The 19,065-nt window shown below is 50.0% G+C and overlaps 1 protein-coding gene across 3 annotated transcripts in view; it reads left to right on the top strand.

Moving 5' to 3' along the window:
- AHNAK (AHNAK nucleoprotein) overlaps positions 1-19,065 on the top strand; it is a 92,127-nt gene that overhangs the window by 19,882 nt on the left and 53,180 nt on the right. For 2 of the 3 annotated variants that reach the window (XM_082659420.1, XM_082659419.1), the window contains exon 5: positions 756-18,315. The exons of the other annotated variant lie outside the window; for it this stretch is intronic. In XM_082659420.1, coding sequence (XP_082515546.1) covers positions 756-17,471 — 16,716 coding nt within the window. In that variant the 3' untranslated portion in view covers positions 17,472-18,315. Of the gene's footprint in view, positions 1-755; positions 18,316-19,065 lie in introns of those variants that run through there. 3 annotated transcript variants of the gene reach the window in all.

The following is a 19,065-nucleotide window of genomic DNA, read 5'->3' as shown; positions in this document are numbered from 1 at the left end:
CTAAAAGTCTTCTGTCAGTCTCTTCCGAGGGTCCCCGCCTGGGGACCCACGCGTTGGTCTATTCCTCGGTGCCAGGAGGAAGTTGGCTGCTTTGCAGGCATCTTTGAAATGATTTCACAGGTGCCCAGTTCTGCCTCACAGACATCATTTTTCTACTTCCAGAGGCCTGGACTCATCTGTGAGTCAGAGGCTGGGCAGCAGAGTGCCTGAGGGACAGTTCTCTGCTGCTTCTGATGGCTTGTTTATTTAACAAATAATGAGTCCTCAAAGTGGAAATGTTAACCCTGGCACAACCAGGCTCAACAAATGCTTTCCGAAGGGTCCCTGGGAGGATTCCCCTGCAGATTAAACAAACAAGCCAGGCAGGTGAGAGGCGAGAGGTGAGAGCTGAAGGTCCAGTCAACACGGAGCTAGTCACCGGGAGGTGTCCCTGAGACCTGCTGGGCCGATTCGAATCTAGAATTGATTGTAAATCCTTCTCCCAGACTCCACTGTCTGGGAGTCTACCTGTCCCCACTCCCCATGGCTTTTGCTTACCAGAGATTCCCCAAGTAATTTCTGTTCTCCTCCTGTGGTGTGGCCGTCAGCCCCTCTCTTCAGTCCCCTGTGCTGTGTCCCAGGAGGCTCCGTGGGCCTCCCTTACGGTCCCGGCTTCTTTGGGAAACAGGCAACCATGCTGTGGGCTGGGCTGCGGCCAGGCGGCTGTCACTCACGCAGACGCTGCTGCAACCTGTGGGGGGCATGTGTTTCTGCAGAGCGGGGATGACGAGGAGTACCAGCGCATCTACACCACGAAGATCAAGCCTCGGCTGAAGCCGGAGGATGGAGTGGAAGGGGAGCCTGGGGAGACCCAGAGCCGCACCATCACGGTGACTAGGAGGGTCACAGCCTACACTGTGGACGTGACAAGCCGCGAAGGAGCCAAGGACATCGACATCAGCAGCCCTGAGTTCAAGATCAAGATTCCACGGCACGAACTGACTGAAATCTCCACCGTGGATGTGGACACCCAGCCTGGGAAGACAGTGATCAGACTGCCCTCGGGCTCGGGGGCACTGTCCCCCACCACAGGCTCCACTGTGGACATCCAAGCAGGGTCCATTTCCACTTCAGGACCAGAGCTCCAAGGTGCTGGCCACTCGAAGGTCCAGGTCACCGGGCCTGGGATAAAGGTGGGAAGCCCGGGTGTCAGTGTCAGTGCAAAGGGCTTGGACTTAGGTAGCAAAGGAGGGGTCCAAGTCCCAGGGGTGGACGTTCTGTCTTCTCCTGGGGGTGGGGCAGCAGAGTGGCAGGGCCCAGCTCTTGAGAGTGGCAACGATGGGAAAATTAAATTTCCCTCCATGAAGCTCCCAAAATTTGGTGTCTCAACAGGGCTTGAGGGTCAGGCCCCAGAGGCAGGGTTGAGTGTTTCTGCCCCTGAATTCTCTGTGGGGCACAAGGGTGGCAAGCCAGGCTTGACCATTGGCGGGAACATCCAGACCCCTCAGCTAGAAGTCAGTGGTCCCTCTGCCAGTATTAAGGGGCTTGAGGGGAAGCTGAAGGGCCCCCAGATCACTGGGCCATCCCTTGAGGGTGACCTGGGCCTGAAAGGTACCAAGCCACAGGGGAGTTCAAGGGTGGACATCTCTGTGCCCAAAATCGAGGGCAGCATCGCTGGCTCCAGGGTGGAAGTTCAAACTCCTAACATTGATATTCACGGGCCAGGGGGCAAACTGAATATGCCCAAGGTGAAGGCCCCCAAATTCTCTGTATCAGGTTCTAAGGGAGAGGGAGCTGGCATTGATGTGACACTTCCTGGGGTCTCTGGGGATGTTGGCCTACCTGAGGTTGCTTCTGGGGGACTGGAAGGGAAGGTGAAAGGTCCTAAAATCAAGACTCCTGAAGTGATTGTTCAGACACCTAATATCTCCATGCAGGATGTGGATCTGAGCCTCAGGTCCCCTAAACTGAAAGGAGACATTAAGGTTTCTGCTCCTGGGCTTCAAGGTGATGTTAAAGGCCCTCAAGTGGCAGTTAAAGGCGCCAAAGTGGACATAGAGACACCCAGCCTAGAGGGGACCGTGACTGGCCCCAAGTTTAGTGGTCCTTCTGGGAAAGAAGGAACCTGCAAGATCTCTATGGCAGACGTAGACTTAAATGTTGCCGCACCAAAGGTGAAAGGGGGTGTGGATGTCACGCTTCCAAAAGTAGAGGGGAAAGTCAGTGTCCCTGAAGTTGATGTCAGAGGCCCCAAAGTGGATGTCAGTGCCCCAGATGTGGACATTCATGGTCCGGACTGGAACCTGAAAATGCCCAAGATGAAAATGCCCAAGTTCAGCACTCCAGGAGTTAAAGGGGAAGGGCCAGATGTAGATGTGAATCTCCCCAAAGGTGATGTCAGTATTTCAGGGCCCAAGGTCAGTGTGGAAGCCCCAAAGGTCAACATAGGGGGCCTGGTGGGCAACCTTAAAGGTCCTGATGTTCAGCTGCCTGAAGTGAGTGTCAAGACACCAAAGATCACCATGCCTGATGTGGATTTGCATGTGAAAGGCCCAAAGGTAAAAGGACAGTATGATGTAACAGCAACAAAACTTGAAGGAGAGATGAGAGGCCCCAAAGTGGACATCGATACCCCTAATGTGGACGTTCATGGCCCAGACTGGCACCTGAAGATGCCCAAGATGAAAATGCCCAAATTCACTGTGCCAGGGTTCAAAGCAGAGGGCCCCGAAGTGAATGTAAACCTGCCTGAGCCTGATGTGGACATTTCTGGGCCCAAGGTAGATGTCTGTGCTCCAGATGTGAGTATTGAGGGACCAGAGGGGAAATTGAAAAGACCCAAGTTTAAGATGCCTGAGATGAATATCAAAGCCCCGAAGATCTCCATACCAGACGTGGACTTACATTTGAAAGGCCCTAGTGTAAAAGGAGAACATGATGTCACAGTGCCGCAGGTGGAAGGTGAGATTAAAGTTCCTGATGTTGAACTTAAAAGTGCCAAACTGGACATTGATGCTCCAGATGTGGACATTCAAGGCCCAGACTGGCACCTGAAGATGCCCAAAATGAAAATGCCCAAGTTCAGCATGCCCGGCCTCAAAGCAGAGGTCCCAGAAGTGGATGTGAACCTGCCCAAGACTGACATTGACATCGCTGGACCCAAGGTGGATGTTGAACTTCCAGATGTGAATATTGAAGGACCTGAAGGAAAGCTGAAGGGTCCCAAGTTTAAGATGCCTGACGTGAATATCAAGGCCCCCAAGATCTCCATGCCTGATGTAGATTTGCATATGAAAGGTCCCAAGGTAAAAGGGGAATATGATGTTACAGTGCCAAAACTGGAAGGGGACCTGAAGGGGCCAAAGGTAGACGTCAGTGCCCCAGATGTTGGAGTTCACAGTCCTGATTGGAACCTAAAGATGCCAAAGATGAAAATGCCCAGATTCACCAGGCCCAGCCTTAAAGGAGAGGGCCCAGAATTGGATGTGAACCTGCCCAAGGCTGATGTTGACATTTCTGCACACAAGGTAGATATTAGTGCCCCAGATCTGAGCCTTGAAGGACCAGAAGGGAAGTTGAAAGGCCCTAAGTTTAAGATGCCTGAGATGCACTTCAGAGCTCCCAAGATGACCCTGCCAGATGTTGACATGGATTTTAAAGGACCCAAAATGAAAGGGAATCTAGATATGTCTGCACCAAAAATAGAAGGTGAGATGAAAGCTCCACATGGGGACATCAAAGGTCCCAAAGTAGATGTTAAAGCACCAGATGTGGAAGTTCAGGATGCAGACTGGAGTCTGAAGATGCCCAAGATGAAAATGCCTAAATTCAGCATGCCAGGCTTCAAAGGCGAGGGCCCAGATGTGGACATGAAACAGCCCAAGGCTGACATTGAGGTCTCAGGACCCAAGGTGGACATTGAAGCCCCAGATGTGAGCCTGGAGGGGCCAGAAGGAAAGCTTAAGGGTCCCAAGTTTAAGATGCCTGAGATGCACTTCAAGGGCCCCAAGATCTCCATGCCTGATGTGGACTTAAACTTGAAAGGCCCCAAAGTCAAAGGGGATGTGGATGTGTCGGTGCCCAAGATAGAAGGTGAAATGAAAGTGCCAGATGTGGACATCAGAGGCCCCAGAGTGGATGTTGATGTCCCAGATGTGGACGTCCAGGGCCCAGACTGGCACCTGAAGATGCCCAAGATGAAAATGCCTAAATTCAGCATGCCTGGCTTCAAAGGCCAAGGCCCAGATGTGGATGTGAACCTACCCAAGGCAGACATTGATGTCTCAGGACCCAAGGTGGACATTGAAGCCCCAGATGTGAGCCTTGAGGGGCCAGAAGGAAAGCTTAAGGGTCCCAAGTTTAAGATGCCTGAGATGCACTTCAAGGCCCCCAAGATCTCCATGCCTGATGTGGACTTACACTTGAAAGGCCCCAAAGTCAAAGGGGATGTGGATGTGTCTGTGCCCAAGATAGAAGGTGAAATGAACGTGCCAGATGTGGACATCAAAGGCCCCAAAGTGGATGTTGATGTTCCGGATGTGGACGTTCAAGGCCCCGACTGGCACCTGAAGATGCCCAAGATGAAAATGCCCAAGTTCAGCATGCCTGGCTTCAAAGGAGAGGGCCCTGAAGTGGATGTGAACCTGCACAAGGCTGACATTGACGTCTCAGGACCCAAGGTGGACATTGAAGCCCCAGATGTGAACTTTGAGGGGCCAGAAGGAAAGCTTAAGGGTCCCAAGTTTAAGATGCCTGAGATGCCATTCAAGGGCCCCAAAGTCTCCATGCCTGATGTGGACTTACACTTGAAAGGCCCCAGAGTCAAAGGGGATGTGGGTGTGTCTGTGCCCAAGATAGAAGGTGAAATGAAAGTGCCAGATGTGGACATCAAAGGCCCCAAAGTGGATGTTGATGTTCCAGATGTGGATGTTCAAGGCCCTGACTGGCATGTGAAGATGCCCAAGATGAAAATGCCCAAGTTCAGCATGCCTGGCTTCAAAGGAGAGGGCCCAGAAGTGGATGTGAACCTGCCTAAAGCTGACGTTGATGTCTCTGCACCCAAAGTTGAGATTGAAGCCCCAGATGTGAGCCTTGAAGGTGCAGAAGGGAAGCTCAAGGGTCCTAAGTTCAAGATGCCTGAGATGCCCTTCAAGCCTCTGAAGAGCTCTATGCCAGACGTTGATTTAAACCTCAAAACCCCCAAGGTGAAAGGGGATGTGGATGTTTCTCTGCCCAAAGGTGAAGGCGGTCTGAAAGGGCCAGAGGTTGACATCAAAGGTCCCAAAGTGGACATTGACGTCCCCGACGTGGATGTTCATGGCCCAGACTGGCACCTGAAGATGCCCAAGATAAAAATGCCCAAGATCAGCATGCCTGGCTTCAAAGGAGAGGGGCCAGAAGTGGATGTGAACCTGCCCAAGGCTGACATTGATGTCTCAGGACCCAAGGTGGATGTTGAAGTTCCAAATGTGAATATTGAAGGTCCAGATGCAAAACTAAAAGGTCCTAAATTTAAGTTGCCAGAAATGAACATAAAGCCTCAGAAGATATCCATGCCTGATGTTAGTCTGCATTTGAAAGGCCATAAAATGAAAGGAGATTATGATGTTACGGTTCCAAAAGTAGAAGGAGAGATTAAAGCTCCTGACATTGACACCGAAGGTGCAAAAGTAGACATTAATGCACCAGATGTGGGAGTTCATGGCCCAGACTGGCACCTGAAGATGCCCAAGATAAAAATGCCCAAGATCAGCATGCCTGGCTTCAAAGGAGAGGGCCCCGATGTAGATGTGAACCTACCCAAGGCTGACATTGATGTCTCAGGACCCAAGGTGGACATTGATGTTCCAGATGTGAATATTGAAGGTCCAGAGGGGAAACTAAAGGGTTCCAAGTTCAAGATGCCAAGCATGCATATACAAACACACAAAATCTCTATGCCTGATGTTGGACTTAACCTGAAAGCCCCTAAACTGAAAACTGATGTAGATGTTTCTCTTCCCAAAGTGGAAGGAGACTTGAAAGGTCCTGGAATTGACATAAAATCCCCTAAAATGGATGTGGATGTTGGTGATATAGATGTTGAATGTCCAGAAGGAAAACTTAAGGGTCCCAAGTTTAAGATGCCTGAGATGCACTTCAAAGCCCCCAAGATCTCCATGCCTGATGTGGACTTAAACTTGAAAGGCCCCAAAGTCAAGGGGGATGTGGATGTGTCTGGGCCCAAGATAGAAGGTGAAATGAAAGTGCCAGATGTGGACATCAAAGGCCCCAAAGTGGACGTTGAGGTCCCAGATGTGGACGTTCAAGGCCCCGACTGGCACCTGAAGATGCCCAAGATGAAAATGCCCAAATTCAGCATGCCTGGCTTCAAAGGAGAGGGCCCCGATGTAGATGTGAATCTACCAAAGGCTGACATTAATGTTTCTGGCCCCAAAGTGGACATTGATACTCCTGATTTGGATATTGAGGGACCAGAAGGAAAATTAAAAGGTTCTAAATTTAAGATGCCTAAGTTGAATATCAAAGCTCCCAAGATATCCATGCCAGATGTGGACTTGAATTTGAAGGGACCCAAACTGAAAGGAGAGATGGATGCTTCTGTGCCAGAACTAGAAGGTGATCTCAAAGGTCCGCAAGTTGATATCAAAGGTCCTAGTGTGGATGTGGAGGTGCCTGACGTTGATCTGGAAGGTCCTGATGCAAAGTTGAAAGGCCCTAAGTTTAAGATGCCAGACATGCACTTCAAAGCCCCCAAGATTTCCATGCCTGATGTAGACTTACACTTGAAAGGCCCCAAAGTCAAAGGGGATGTGGATGTGTCTGTGCCAAAATGGGAGGGAGATTTGAAAGGTCCCTATGTGGATGTGGAGGTTCCTGATGTTGATCAAGAATGTCCTGATGCAAAGTTGAAAGGACCTAAGTTTAAGATGCCTGAGATACACTTCAAGGCCCCCAAGATCTCCATGCCAGATGTGGACTTACACTTGAAAGGCCCCAAAGTCAAAGGGGATGTGGATGTGTCTGTGCCCAAGATAGAAGGTGAAATGAACGTGCCAGGTGTGGACATCAGAGGGCCCAAAGTGGACGTTGATGTCCCAGATGTGGACGTCCAGGGCCCAGACTGGCACCTGAAGATGCCCAAGATGAAAATGCCTAAATTCAGCATGCCTGGCTTCAAAGGCCAAGGCCCAGATGTGGATGTGAACCTGCCCAAGGCAGACATTGATGTCTCAGGACCCAAGGTGGACATTGAAACCCCAGATGTGAGCCTGGAGGGGCCGGAAGGAAAGCTTAAGGGTCCCAAGTTTAAGATGCCTGAGATGCACTTCAAGGCCCCCAAGATCTCCATGCCTGATGTGGACTTAAACTTGAAAGGCCCCAAAGTCAAAGGGGATGTGGATGTGTCAGTGCCCAAGATAGAAGGTGAAATGAAAGTGCCCGATGTGGACATTAAAGGCCCCAAAGTGGACGTTGATCTCCCAGATGTTGATGTTCAAGGCCCCGACTGGCACCTGAAGATGCCCAAGATGAAAATGCCCAAATTCAGCATGCCTGGCTTCAGAGGCGAGGGCCCTGAAATGGATGTGAACCTGCCCAAAGCTGACATAGACGTCTCAGGACCCAAGGTGGACATTGAAACCCCAGATGTGAGCCTGGAGGGGCCAGAAGGAAAGCTTAAGGGTCCCAAGTTTAAGATGCCTGAGATGCACTTCAAGGCCCCCAAGATCTCCATGCCTGATGTAGACTTACACTTGAAAGGCCCCAAAGTCAAAGGGGATGTGGATGTGTCTGTGCCCAAGATAGAAGGTGAAATGAATGTGCCAGATGTGGACATCAGAGGCCCCAGAGTGGATGTTGATGTCCCAGATGTGGATGTTCAAGGCCCTGATTGGCACCTGAAGATGCCCAAGATGAAAATGCCCAAGTTCAGCATGCCTGGCTTCAAAGGAGAGGGCCCTGAAGTGGATGTGAACCTGCACAAGGCTGACATTGATGTGTCAGGACCCAAGGTGGACATTGAAGGCCCTGATGTTAATATTGAAGGACCAGAGGGAAAGTTGAAAGGTCCTAAGTTCAAGATGCCAGAGATGAACATCAAAGCCCCCAAGATCTCCATGCCTGACTTTGATTTGCACCTGAAAGGTCCTAAGGTGAAAGGAGATGTGGATGTTTCTGTGCCTAAGGTGGAAGGTGACCTGAGGGCCCCTGACGTTGACCTCAAAGGCCCCAAAGTGGATATTGATGTCCCAGATGTGGACATGCATGGCCCAGACTGGCACCCGAAGATGCCCAAGATAAAAATGCCCAAGATCAGCATGCCTGGCTTCAGAGGAGAGGGCCCAGAAGTGGATGTGAACCTGCCCAAGGCCAACATTGATGTGTCAGGACCCAAAGTGGACATTGAAGCCCCTGTTGTTAACATTGAAGGACCAGAAGAAAAGTGGAAAAGTCCAAAGTTTAAAATGCCTGAAATGCATTTTAAGACTCCAAAGATACCCATGCCAGATATTGATCTTAATCTAACAGGTCCAAAGATGAAAGGAGATGTGGATATCACATGCCCCAAGGTAGAGGGAGATTTTAAAGGACCTGAAGTTGACCTCAAAGGCCCCAAAGTGGACATTGATGTCCCTGATGTGGATGTTCAAGGCCCAGACTGGCACCTAAAGATGCCTAAGATGAAAATGCCCAAGTTCAGCATGCCTGGCTTCAAAGGAGAGGGCCCCGAAGTGGATGTGAACCTGCCCAAGGCCGACATTGATGTGTCAGGACCCAAAGTGGACATTGAAGGCCCTGTTGTTAACATTGAAGGGCCAGAAGGAAAGTTGAAGGGTCCTAAGTTCAAGATGCCTGAGATGAACATCAAAGCCCCCAAGATCTCCATGCCTGACTTTGATTTGCACCTGAAAGGTCCTAAGGTGAAAGGAGATGTGGATGTTTCTGTGCCTAAAGTGGAAGGTGACCTCAAGGGCCCCGAAGTTGATGTCAAAGGCCCCAAAGTGGACATTGATGTCCCTGATGTGGATGTTCAAGGCCCAGACTGGCACATGAAGATGCCTAAGATGAAAATGCCCAAGTTCAGCATGCCTGGCTTCAAAGGAGAAGGCCCAGAAGTGGATGTGAATCTGCCCAAAGCTGACATTGATGTGTCAGGACCCAAGGTGGACATCGAAGGCCCTGATGTTAATATTGAAGGACCAGAGGGAAAGTTGAAAGGTCCTAAGTTCAAGATGCCAGAGATGAACATCAAAGCCCCCAAGATCTCCATGCCTGACATTGATTTTAATCTGAAGGGCCCCAAAGTGAAGGGTGATGTGGATGTGTCCTTACCAAAAGTGGAAGGTGAGCTTAAAGTTCCTGAAGTTGACATGAAAGGCCCCAAAGTGGACATTGATGCTCCAGATGTGGACGTTCATGGCCCAGACTGGCACCTGAAGATGCCCAAGATAAAAATGCCCAAGATCAGCATGCCTGGCTTCAGAGGAGAGGGGCCAGAAGTGGATGTGAACCTGCCCAAGGCTGACATAGACATCTCAGGACCCAAGGTGGACATTGATGCCCCAGATGTGAATATTGAAGGTCCAGATGCGAAACTGAAGGGTCCCAAGTTCAAGATGCCAGAGATGAATATCAAAACTCCTAAGATATCAATGCCAGATTTGGACCTTGATCTTAAAGGCCCTAAAATGAAAGGAGAGGTGGATATTTCACTTCCAAATGTAGAAGGTGATTTGAAAGGGCCTTCTCTTGACATCAAAGGCCCGAAGATAGATGTAGATGCACCAGATATTGATATTCATGGCCCAGAAGGCAAATTAAAAGGTCCAAAGCTGAAGATGCCTGATGTGCATGTAAACATGCCCAAGATCTCCATGCCAGAAATTGACCTGAATTTGAAAGGCTCAAAACTTAAGGGAGATGTTGATGTTTCTGGACCCAAATTGGAAGGTGACATTAAAGCTCCCAAGTTAGATGTAAAGGGCCCAGAAGTGGACATTTCTGGTCCTAAGCTCAATGTTGAAGGCAAGTCAAAGAAATCTCGTTTTAAGCTTCCCAAATTTAATTTTTCAGGCTCCAAAGTTCAGACACCTGAGGTAGATGTCAAAGTCAAAAAGCCAGATATGGATGTAACAGGTCCAAAAGTTGACCTTAATGCTCCCGATATTGAGGTCCAAGGAAAAGTGAAAGGATCCAAGTTCAAAATGCCTTTCTTGAGTATTTCGTCTCCTAAAGTGTCTATGCCTGATGTGGAGTTAAACCTGAAAGGTCCTAAAGTCAAAGGAGACTTAGATGTTGCAGGTCCTAATTTAGAAGGTGATTTTAAAGGACCCAAAGTGGACATTAAGGCACCAGAAGTTCATCTTGATGCACCTGATGTGGATGTTCATGGTCCAGACTGGAATTTGAAAATGCCCAAGATGAAAATGCCCAAGTTCAGTGTGCCCGGCTTAAAAGCAGAAGGGCCAGATATGGCTATGGATCTGCCAAAAGGAGACATCAACATAGAGGGTCCCAGAGTGGACATTGAGGGCCCAGAAATCAATGTGGAAGGTCTAGAGGGAGGCTTAAAAGGTCCCAAATTCAAGATGCCTGATATGAATATCAAAGCTCCCAAGGTCTCCATGCCTGATGTGGACTTACACTTGAAAGGCCCCAAAGTCAAAGGGGATGTGGATGTGTCGGTGCCCAAGATAGAAGGTGAAATGAACGTGCCAGGTGTGGACATCAGAGGGCCCAAAGTGGACGTTGATGTCCCAGATGTGGATGTTCAAGGCCCTGACTGGCACCTGAAGATGCCCAAGGTGAAAATGCCCAAGTTCAGCATGCCTGGCTTCAAAGGAGAGGGCCCCGAAGTGGATGTGAACCTGCCCAAGGCTGACATTGGTATTTCTGGCCCCAAAGTGGACATTGATGCCCCAGATGTGAATATTGAAGGTCCAGATGCGAAACTGAAGGGCCCCAAATTCAAAATGCCAGAGATGAATATCAAAGCTCCCAAAATGTCCATGCCTGACCTTGACTTTAACCTGAAGGGCCCCAAACTAAAGGGTGATGTGGATGTGTCTTTGCCAAAAGTGGAAGGTGACCTCAAGGCCCCTGAGGTGGACATCAAGGGCCCCAAAGTGGACATTGAAACTCCTGATATTAACATTGAAGGCCCAGAGGGGAAATTGAAGGGGCCCAAATTCAAGATGCCAGAGATGCACCTGAAGGCGCCCAAGATCTCCATGCCTAACATTGACTTAAACCTGAAGGGGCCCAAGGTGAAGGGTGATATAGATGTTACCCTTCCCAAGACTGAAGGAGATCTGAAAGGCCCTGAGATCGACATCAAAGGTCCCAAAGTGGATATTGATGCTCCAGATGTGGATGTTCAAGGCCCTGATTGGCACCTGAAGATGCCCAAGCTAAAAATGCCCAAGATCAGCATGCCCGGCTTCAAAGGAGAGGGGCCAGAAGTGGATGTGAACCTACCCAAGACCAACATTGACATGTCAGGACCCAAGGTGGACATTGAAGGCCCTGATGTTAACATTGAAGGACCTGAGGGAAAGTTGAAAGGTCCTAAGTTCAAGATGCCAGAGATGAACATCAAAGCCCCCAAGATCTCCATGCCTGACATTGATTTGCACCTGAAAGGTCCTAAGGTGAAAGGAGATGTGGATGTTTCTGTGCCTAAGGTGGAAGGTGAACTAAACGCCCCTGACGTTGACCTCAAAGGCCCCAAAGTGGATATTGATGTCCCAGATGTGGACATGCATGGCCCAGACTGGCACCCGAAGATGCCCAAGATGAAAATGCCCAAGTTCAGCATGCCTGGCTTCAGAGGAGAGGGCCCAGAAGTGGATGTGAATCTGCCCAAGGCTGACGTTGATGTCTCAGGACCCAAGGTGGACGTTGATGTTCCAGATATGGATATTGAAGGTCCAGATGTGAAACTGAAGGGCCCCAAGTTCAAGATGCCTGAGATGAACATCAAAGCCCCCAAGATCTCCATGCCTGACTTTGATTTGCACCTGAAAGGTCCTAAGGTGAAGGGAGATGTGGATGTTTCTGTGCCTAAGGTGGAAGGTGACCTAAAGGCCCCTGAAGTTGACATCAGAGGTCCCAAAGTGGACATTGATGCCCCAGATGTGGACGTTCATGGCCCAGACTGGCACCTGAAGATGCCCAAGATAAAAATGCCCAAGATCAGCATGCCTGGCTTCAAGGGAGAGGGGCCTGAAGTGGATGTGAACCTGCCCAAGGCCGACATTGATGTCTCAGCACCCAAGGTGGACATAGACACTCCTGACATTGATGTTCATGGTCCAGAAGGGAAACTGAAGGGCCCCAAGTTTAAAATGCCTGACCTGCACCTCAAGGCACCCAAGATCTCCATGCCTAACGTTGACCTGAATCTGGAGGGCCCCAACGTAAAGGGTGATGTGGGTGTTACTCTGCCCAAAGTTGAAGGTGACCTCAAGAGCCCTGAAGTTGACGTCAAAGGTCCCAAAGTGGACATTGATGTCCCAGATGTGGATGTTCAAGGCCCAGACTGGCACCTGAAGATGCCTAAGGTGAAAATGCCCAAGATCAGCATGCCTGGCTTCAAAGGAGAGGGCCCAGAAGTGGATGTGAACCTGCCTAAAGCTGACATTGATGTCTCAGGACCCAAGATTGACATTGATGTTCCAGACGTGAATACAGAAGGTCCAGATGCAAAACTGAAGGGCCCCAAGTTCAAGATGCCAGAGGTGAACATCAAAGCTCCTAAGATCCCCATGCCTGGCATTGACTTAAACCTGAAAGGACCCAAAGTAAAGGGAGATGTGGATGTTTCTCTGCCTAAGGTGGAAGGTGACCTCAAGGGCCCCGAAGTTGACGTCAAGGGCCCCAGAGTGGACATTGATGTTCCAGATGTGGACGTTCATGGCCCAGACTGGCATCTGAAGATGCCTAAGGTGAAAATGCCCAAGTTCAGCATGCCTGGTTTCAAAGGAGAGGGCCCCGAAGTGGATGTGAACCTGCCTAAGGCTGACATTGACGTCTCAGGACCCAAGGTGGACGTTGATGTTCCAGATGTAAATATTGAAGGTCCAGATGCAAAACTGAAGGGCCCTAAATTCAAGATGCCGGAGATGAACATAAAAGCCCCTAAAATCTCCATGCCTGACCTTGACTTTAACCTGAAGGGCCCCAAAATGAAGGGTGATGTTGATATCTCTCTGCCCAAAGTTGAGGGTGATCTCAAGTCCCCTGAGGTGGACATCAAGAGCCCCAAACTGGACACTGACACTCCTGATATCAGTATTGAAGGTCCAGATGGAAAACTGAAGGGGCCTAAATTTAAGATGCCAGAGATGAACATTAAAGCCCCCAAGATCTCCATGCCTGACTTTGACTTAAGTCTGAAAGGGCCAAAGGTAAAGGGGGATGTGGACTTTTCACTGCCTAAGGTAGAAGGTGATCTGAAAGGGCCAGAGGTGGACATTGAAGGTCCTGAAGGGAAACTCAAAGGACCCAAATTTAAGATGCCTGATGTCCATTTTAAAACCCCACAAATCTCCATGAGTGACATTGATTTGAACTTGAAAGGACCTAAGATAAAAGGAGATTTGGACACTTCCATCCCTAAACTGGAAGGAGATCTGAAAGGCCCCAAAATAGATGTTAAAGGCCCTACGCTGGACATAGACACTCCTGATTTTGACATTAATGGTCCAGAAGGGAAACTGAAGGGCCCCAAGTTTAAAATGCCTGACCTGCATCTCAAGGCGCCCAGGATCGGTGTGCCTGGCTTCAAAGGAGAGGGCCCTGAAGTGGATGTGACCCTGCCCAAGGCTGACATTGACGTGTCAGGACCCAAGGTGGACATTGATGTTCCAGATGTGGATATTGAAGGTCCAGATGCGAAACTGAAGGGCCCCAAGTTCAAGATGCCAGAGGTGAACATCAAAGCCCCTAAGATCCCCATGCCTGGCATTGACTTAAACCTGAAAGGACCCAAAGTAAAGGGAGATGTGGATGTTTCTCTGCCTAAGATGGAAGGTGACCTCAAGGGCCCCGAAGTTGATGTCAAGGGCCCCAAAGTGGACATTGATGTTCCAGATGTGGACGTTCATGGCCCAGACTGGCACCTGAAGATGCCTAAGGTGAAAATGCCCAAGTTCAGCATGCCTGGCTTCAAAGGAGAGGGCCCCGAAGTGGATGTGAACCTGCCCAAGGCTGACATTGACGTTTCAGGACCCAAGGTGGACGTTGATGTTCCAGATGTGGATATTGAAGGTCCAGATGCGAAACTGAAAGGCCCCAAGTTCAAGATGCCGGAGATGAACATCAAAGCTCCCAAAATCTCCGTGCCTGATGTCGACCTGGATTTGAAAGGATCCACAGGCAAAGGAGATTTCGATGTGTCTGTCCCTAAGATTGAAGGGACTCTCAAAGGCCCCAAAGTAGACCTTAAAGGTCCAGGTCTGGATCTTGAAGGCCCTGATGCCAAACTCAGTGGCCCACATTTGAAGATGCCCTCACTGGATATATCTGCCCCTAAAGTAACTGCGCCTGATACTGATTTGCATCTCAAGGCACCCAAAATTGGAGTTTCTGGTCCCAAATTAGAAGGCGGTGAACTGGACCTCAAGGGACCCAAAGTTGATTTCGAAGCTCCAAGCTTAGATGTACACGTGGAGAGCCCAGATATTAACACTGAGGGGCCAGATGTGAAAATTCCCAAATTTAAGAAGCCCAAGTTTGGGTTTGGGGCCAAAAGCCCCAAAGCTGACTTCAAATCACCTTCCCTCGATGTGACAGTTCCTGAGGCAGAGCTGAATGTTGAGGCTCCTGAAATTGGTGTTGGTGGCAAGGGCAAGAAGAGTAAGTTTAAAATGCCTAAAATTCACATGAGTGGTCCTAAAATTAAGGCCAAAAAACAAGGATTTGATGTGAATGCTCCTGGGGGTGAGATTGATGCCAGCCTCAAGTCTCCTGATGCAGATGTCAACGTTGCAGGGCCGGATGCCTCACTTAAAGTCGACGCGAAATCTCCCAAGACCAAGAAACCTATGTTTGGAAAAATGTACTTTCCAGATGTCGAATTTGACATTAAGTCACCTAAATTTAAAGCGGAAGCTTCCCTCCCTGGCCCCAAAATGGGGGGTGAAATCCAGGCACCTGACCTGGATGTTTCCTCACCAGAGATTAACGTGGAAGGTCCTGACATCAAGCTGAAAGCTCCCAAGTTCAAGGTGCCAGGTGTGGATGTCTCAGGGCCAAAAATAGAGGGCGACTTGAAAGGCCCCAGGGTGCGGGCAAACTTGGATGCATCTGACATCAACATTGAAGGCCCAGATGCTAAAGTCAAAGCACCGTCATTCAGCATTTCTGCCCCTCAAGTCTCCATCCCTGATGTGAATGTTAACTTGAAAGGACCAAAGATAAAGGGTGATGTCCCCAGTGTGGGACTGGAAGGACCAGATGTAGATCTGCAAGGTCCAGAATCGAAAATTAAGTTCCCCAAGTTTTCGATGCCCAAGATCGGCGTCCCTGGTGTGAAGATGGAGGGTGGGGGAGCTGAGGTCCAGCTGCCCTCTCTAGAAGGAGGCTTGAGCGCACCAGATGTTAAGCTTGAAGGGCCCGATGTGTCTCTGAAAGGGCCAAAAATAGACTTGCCTTCAGTGAACCTCTCTGCGCCAAAAGTCTCTGGACCTGACCTTGACCTGAACTCGAAAGGACCAAGTTTGAAGGGAGGCCTGGATGTATCTGTTCCCAGCATGAAGGTGCACGCTCCTGGGCTTGACCTCAGAGGTGTCAGTGGAAAGGTGAAGGTGGAAGGTGATGGTATGAAAGTGCCTGGAACTGATGCCACAGCGATGCTTGATGTCGGTGCGCCAGATGTGACCCTGAAGGGACCAAGCCTGCAGGGAGACCTGGCTGTCTCTGGTGACATCAAGTGTCCTGAAGTATCAGTAGGTGCTCCTGACCTAAGCTTGGAGGCACCTGAAGGTGGTATCAAACTTCCTAAGATGAAGCTGCCCCAGTTTGGCATCTCTGCTCCAGGGTCCGACTTGGACATCGGCGTCAAGGGGCCACAAGTCGCTGGAGAACTAAAGGGGCCCGGCATAGATTTGAACCTCAGAGGCCCGAACCTGAAAGGGCCTCAGATCTCTGGCCCTCAAATCTCAGCACCAGATGTGGACTTGAACTTGGAAGGACCAAAAGCAAAAGGCAGCCTCGGGGCCAGTGGTGACATGAAAGGCCCCACGGTTGGAGGAGGTCTTCCAGGCATCAGTGTTCAAGACCTAGAAGGAAACCTCCAGACGCCTGGACTTAAGTCATCCAGATGTGAGGTGGAGCTGCCAGGTGTGAATGTGAAACTCCCAACCGGGCATATTTCTGGTCCTGAAATCAAAGGTGATCTGAAAGGTTCAGGAATAGGTTTCCACGGGGCCCTTCCTGACATTGGCATGAAAGGGCCTTCCTTTAACGTGGCATCTCCTGAGTCAGATTTTGGTGTCAGCTTGAAAGGCCCGAAAATCAAAGGAGGCATGGATGTTTCAGGGGGTGTCAGTGCCCCAGATATCAGCCTGGGTGAGGGGCATGTGAGCGTCAAAGGTTCCGGCGGGGAGTGGAAAGGACCCCAGGTCTCCTCTGCTGTCAACCTGGATGCACCTAAGTTTGCCGGAGGACTTCATTTCTCAGGACCAAAGATAGAAGGAGGTGTCAAAGGAGACCAGATGGGACTTCAGGGTCCTGGGCTGAGCGTGTCTGGGCCTCAAGGTCACTTGGAAAGCGGATCTGGAAAAGTAACATTCCCCAAGATGAAGATCCCCAAGTTCACCTTCTCTGGCCGTGAGCTGGTTGGCAGAGAAGTAGGGGTGGATATTAACTTCCCTAAAGCGGAGGCCACTGTCCAGTCTGGTGCCGGAGAGGCCGAGTGGGAAGAGTCTGATGTAAAACTTAAAAAGTCCAAAGTCAAAATGCCCAAGTTCAACTTTTCCAAACCTAAAGGGAAACCTGGTGTCACCGGCTCACCGGAAGCGTCCATTCCAGGGTCCAAAGGTGACCTGAAGAGCTCCAAGGCCAGCCTAGGCTCTCTGGAAGGAGAGGCAGAAGTCGAAACGTCTTCGCCCAAAGGCAAATTCTCCTTATTCAAAAGCAAGAAGGCACAGCACCGCTCAAATTCCTTCAGTGAAGAAAGGGAGCATTCTGCATCTTCTACCCCTCCGGGAACTTTGGAGTTCGAAGGTGGGGAAGTGTTGCTGGAAGGCGGGAAAGTCAAAGGGAAACATGGGAAGCTGAAATTTGGTACCTTTGGTGGATTGGGGTCAAAGAGCAAAGGTCATTATGAGGTGACTGGGAGTGATGATGAGGCAGGCAAGTTACAGGGGAGTGGAGTGTCCTTGGCCTCTAAGAAGTCCCAACTGACATCTTCTAGCAGTGACAGTGGGACTAAAGTTGGCATCCAGCTTCCCGAGGTGGAGCTGACAGTTTCCACAAAGAAAGAGTAGCAGGCCTCTGTGTGTGTGTACATATATGTATAAAAATACATCAGCCTTGGGTGAGTTTGTATATAAACTCCAAAGAGAAGCCCGCTGACAGCCTCAGCAGTAACGCAAACACCTGGCCTCTGGCAGGGGCGAGCGCTGAAAAGACAAGCGCCTATAGGCTCCTCCTGGAGCTTTACAGATAGGTAAAGAGTTCTAAGTTCTTCGTCCAGCCCGTGTGCAAAGTCAACAGTATTTGCCTTAAGATTTCAGGTTTTTGTTTTTGCATTGAACGCTGAGAGCTCCTGTTTACTAAGCAAGCTTTTGTGTTTATTATCCTCATTTTTACTGAACATTGTTAGCGTTGGGGTCATGGAAACCCACTTTTTCATTGTAATGACTTTTGGGGCTTCTGTTAGTCAGGGTGGGGGGTGGAGAAGGCAGTAGAGGGGGGCCAGACCTTCATTTCTCCTGCCGTTCGGATCTACTCAAACAGGAAACATCCAAAGATGGCTGAGAGGAGCCGCCAGGCAGGGCGTGTGGGTGTTTCTAGAACTCTTTAGCGTTGCTTTTTCTTCCCCAGGGGTGGCGGTCCCAGCCCGTTTGGGGCTCACCATGAGAGGGAATTTAGAGTGTGTTTGCAAATTAGCCAACCCACCGACTCGACACGAGGGCCTTCCATTCTGTGTGTTGTAAGAGAAATGTTTTCTTTGTGATCGCCACGTTCCTGATATTAATTCTGATTTCTTTTAACAAATGTTATCGTGATTAAGGAAATTTCCAGCACTTTAATGGCAAATTAATTGAGAATGTAAGAAAATGGATGCTGTCAAGGGCAAATAAAGCTGTTTATTAACCCGGATGTTAACCCGGATGTCCTGTGCCTTTTATATTCTGTAATGGGAGGATGAGGCCTAGGGAGGCTGCATACCCAGCCCTGACAGGTCAGACTGGGTCCCCTCAGTGGCATTGCTAGTTGCATTAGTGGGTGATGGGAGGGGTTCTTTGCTTCTCGATTCTCATGGTGAGGCTGGTTGTACCATTGCTGAGATATCAAGAGAGGCTGGGCACGCTGGCAGCCCGAGCCCCGGGACCTGCCCACCAACTCGGCATCCTCAGATAGGAGTATACGATTCAGAGATGGTTCAGACATGAATGGAAGAAAAGGCCTATGGAATGGCAGAAAGGGATCTGACCGTGGGCCACAGGCCTGCCAGCTGTTCCAAACTTGGCTGTAGGTTTGCTGGCTGGCCTCGTTACCTGCCCTTCTGGGCCTCAGTTTCCCCTTCGAAATAAGGGTGCTGATCTCGAATCACATGTCCTTATGCTTCCTTCTAGTCCACGTGAGCGCTAAACTTTATGAAAAATCTCTTCTGACAGAAGTCCCCTCCCCCACCCCCTTTTTTCTGGCCTTCCCTTGAGGCACGCAGGATCTTAGTTCCCCGACCAGGGATCGAACCCATGCCCCCTGCATTGGGAGCACGGAGTCTTAACCACTGGACCGCAGGGAAGTCCAAAAGTCCCCTTCTGATTTACAGCTCTGTAGACAATACAGAGTGGGGGGACCTTCTAGAAACTGGCTTCTGATGTTGGTCATTGCTGGGCAGAGGGCAGCGCC

Source organism: Grampus griseus, assembly GCF_964374135.1.
Source record: "Grampus griseus genome assembly, chromosome: 8".
NCBI classification, from domain to species: Eukaryota; Metazoa; Chordata; class Mammalia; order Artiodactyla; family Delphinidae; genus Grampus; species Grampus griseus.
The sequence above is the reverse complement of the archived record's forward strand: the minus strand, read 5'-3'. Positions and strand labels throughout refer to the sequence as shown.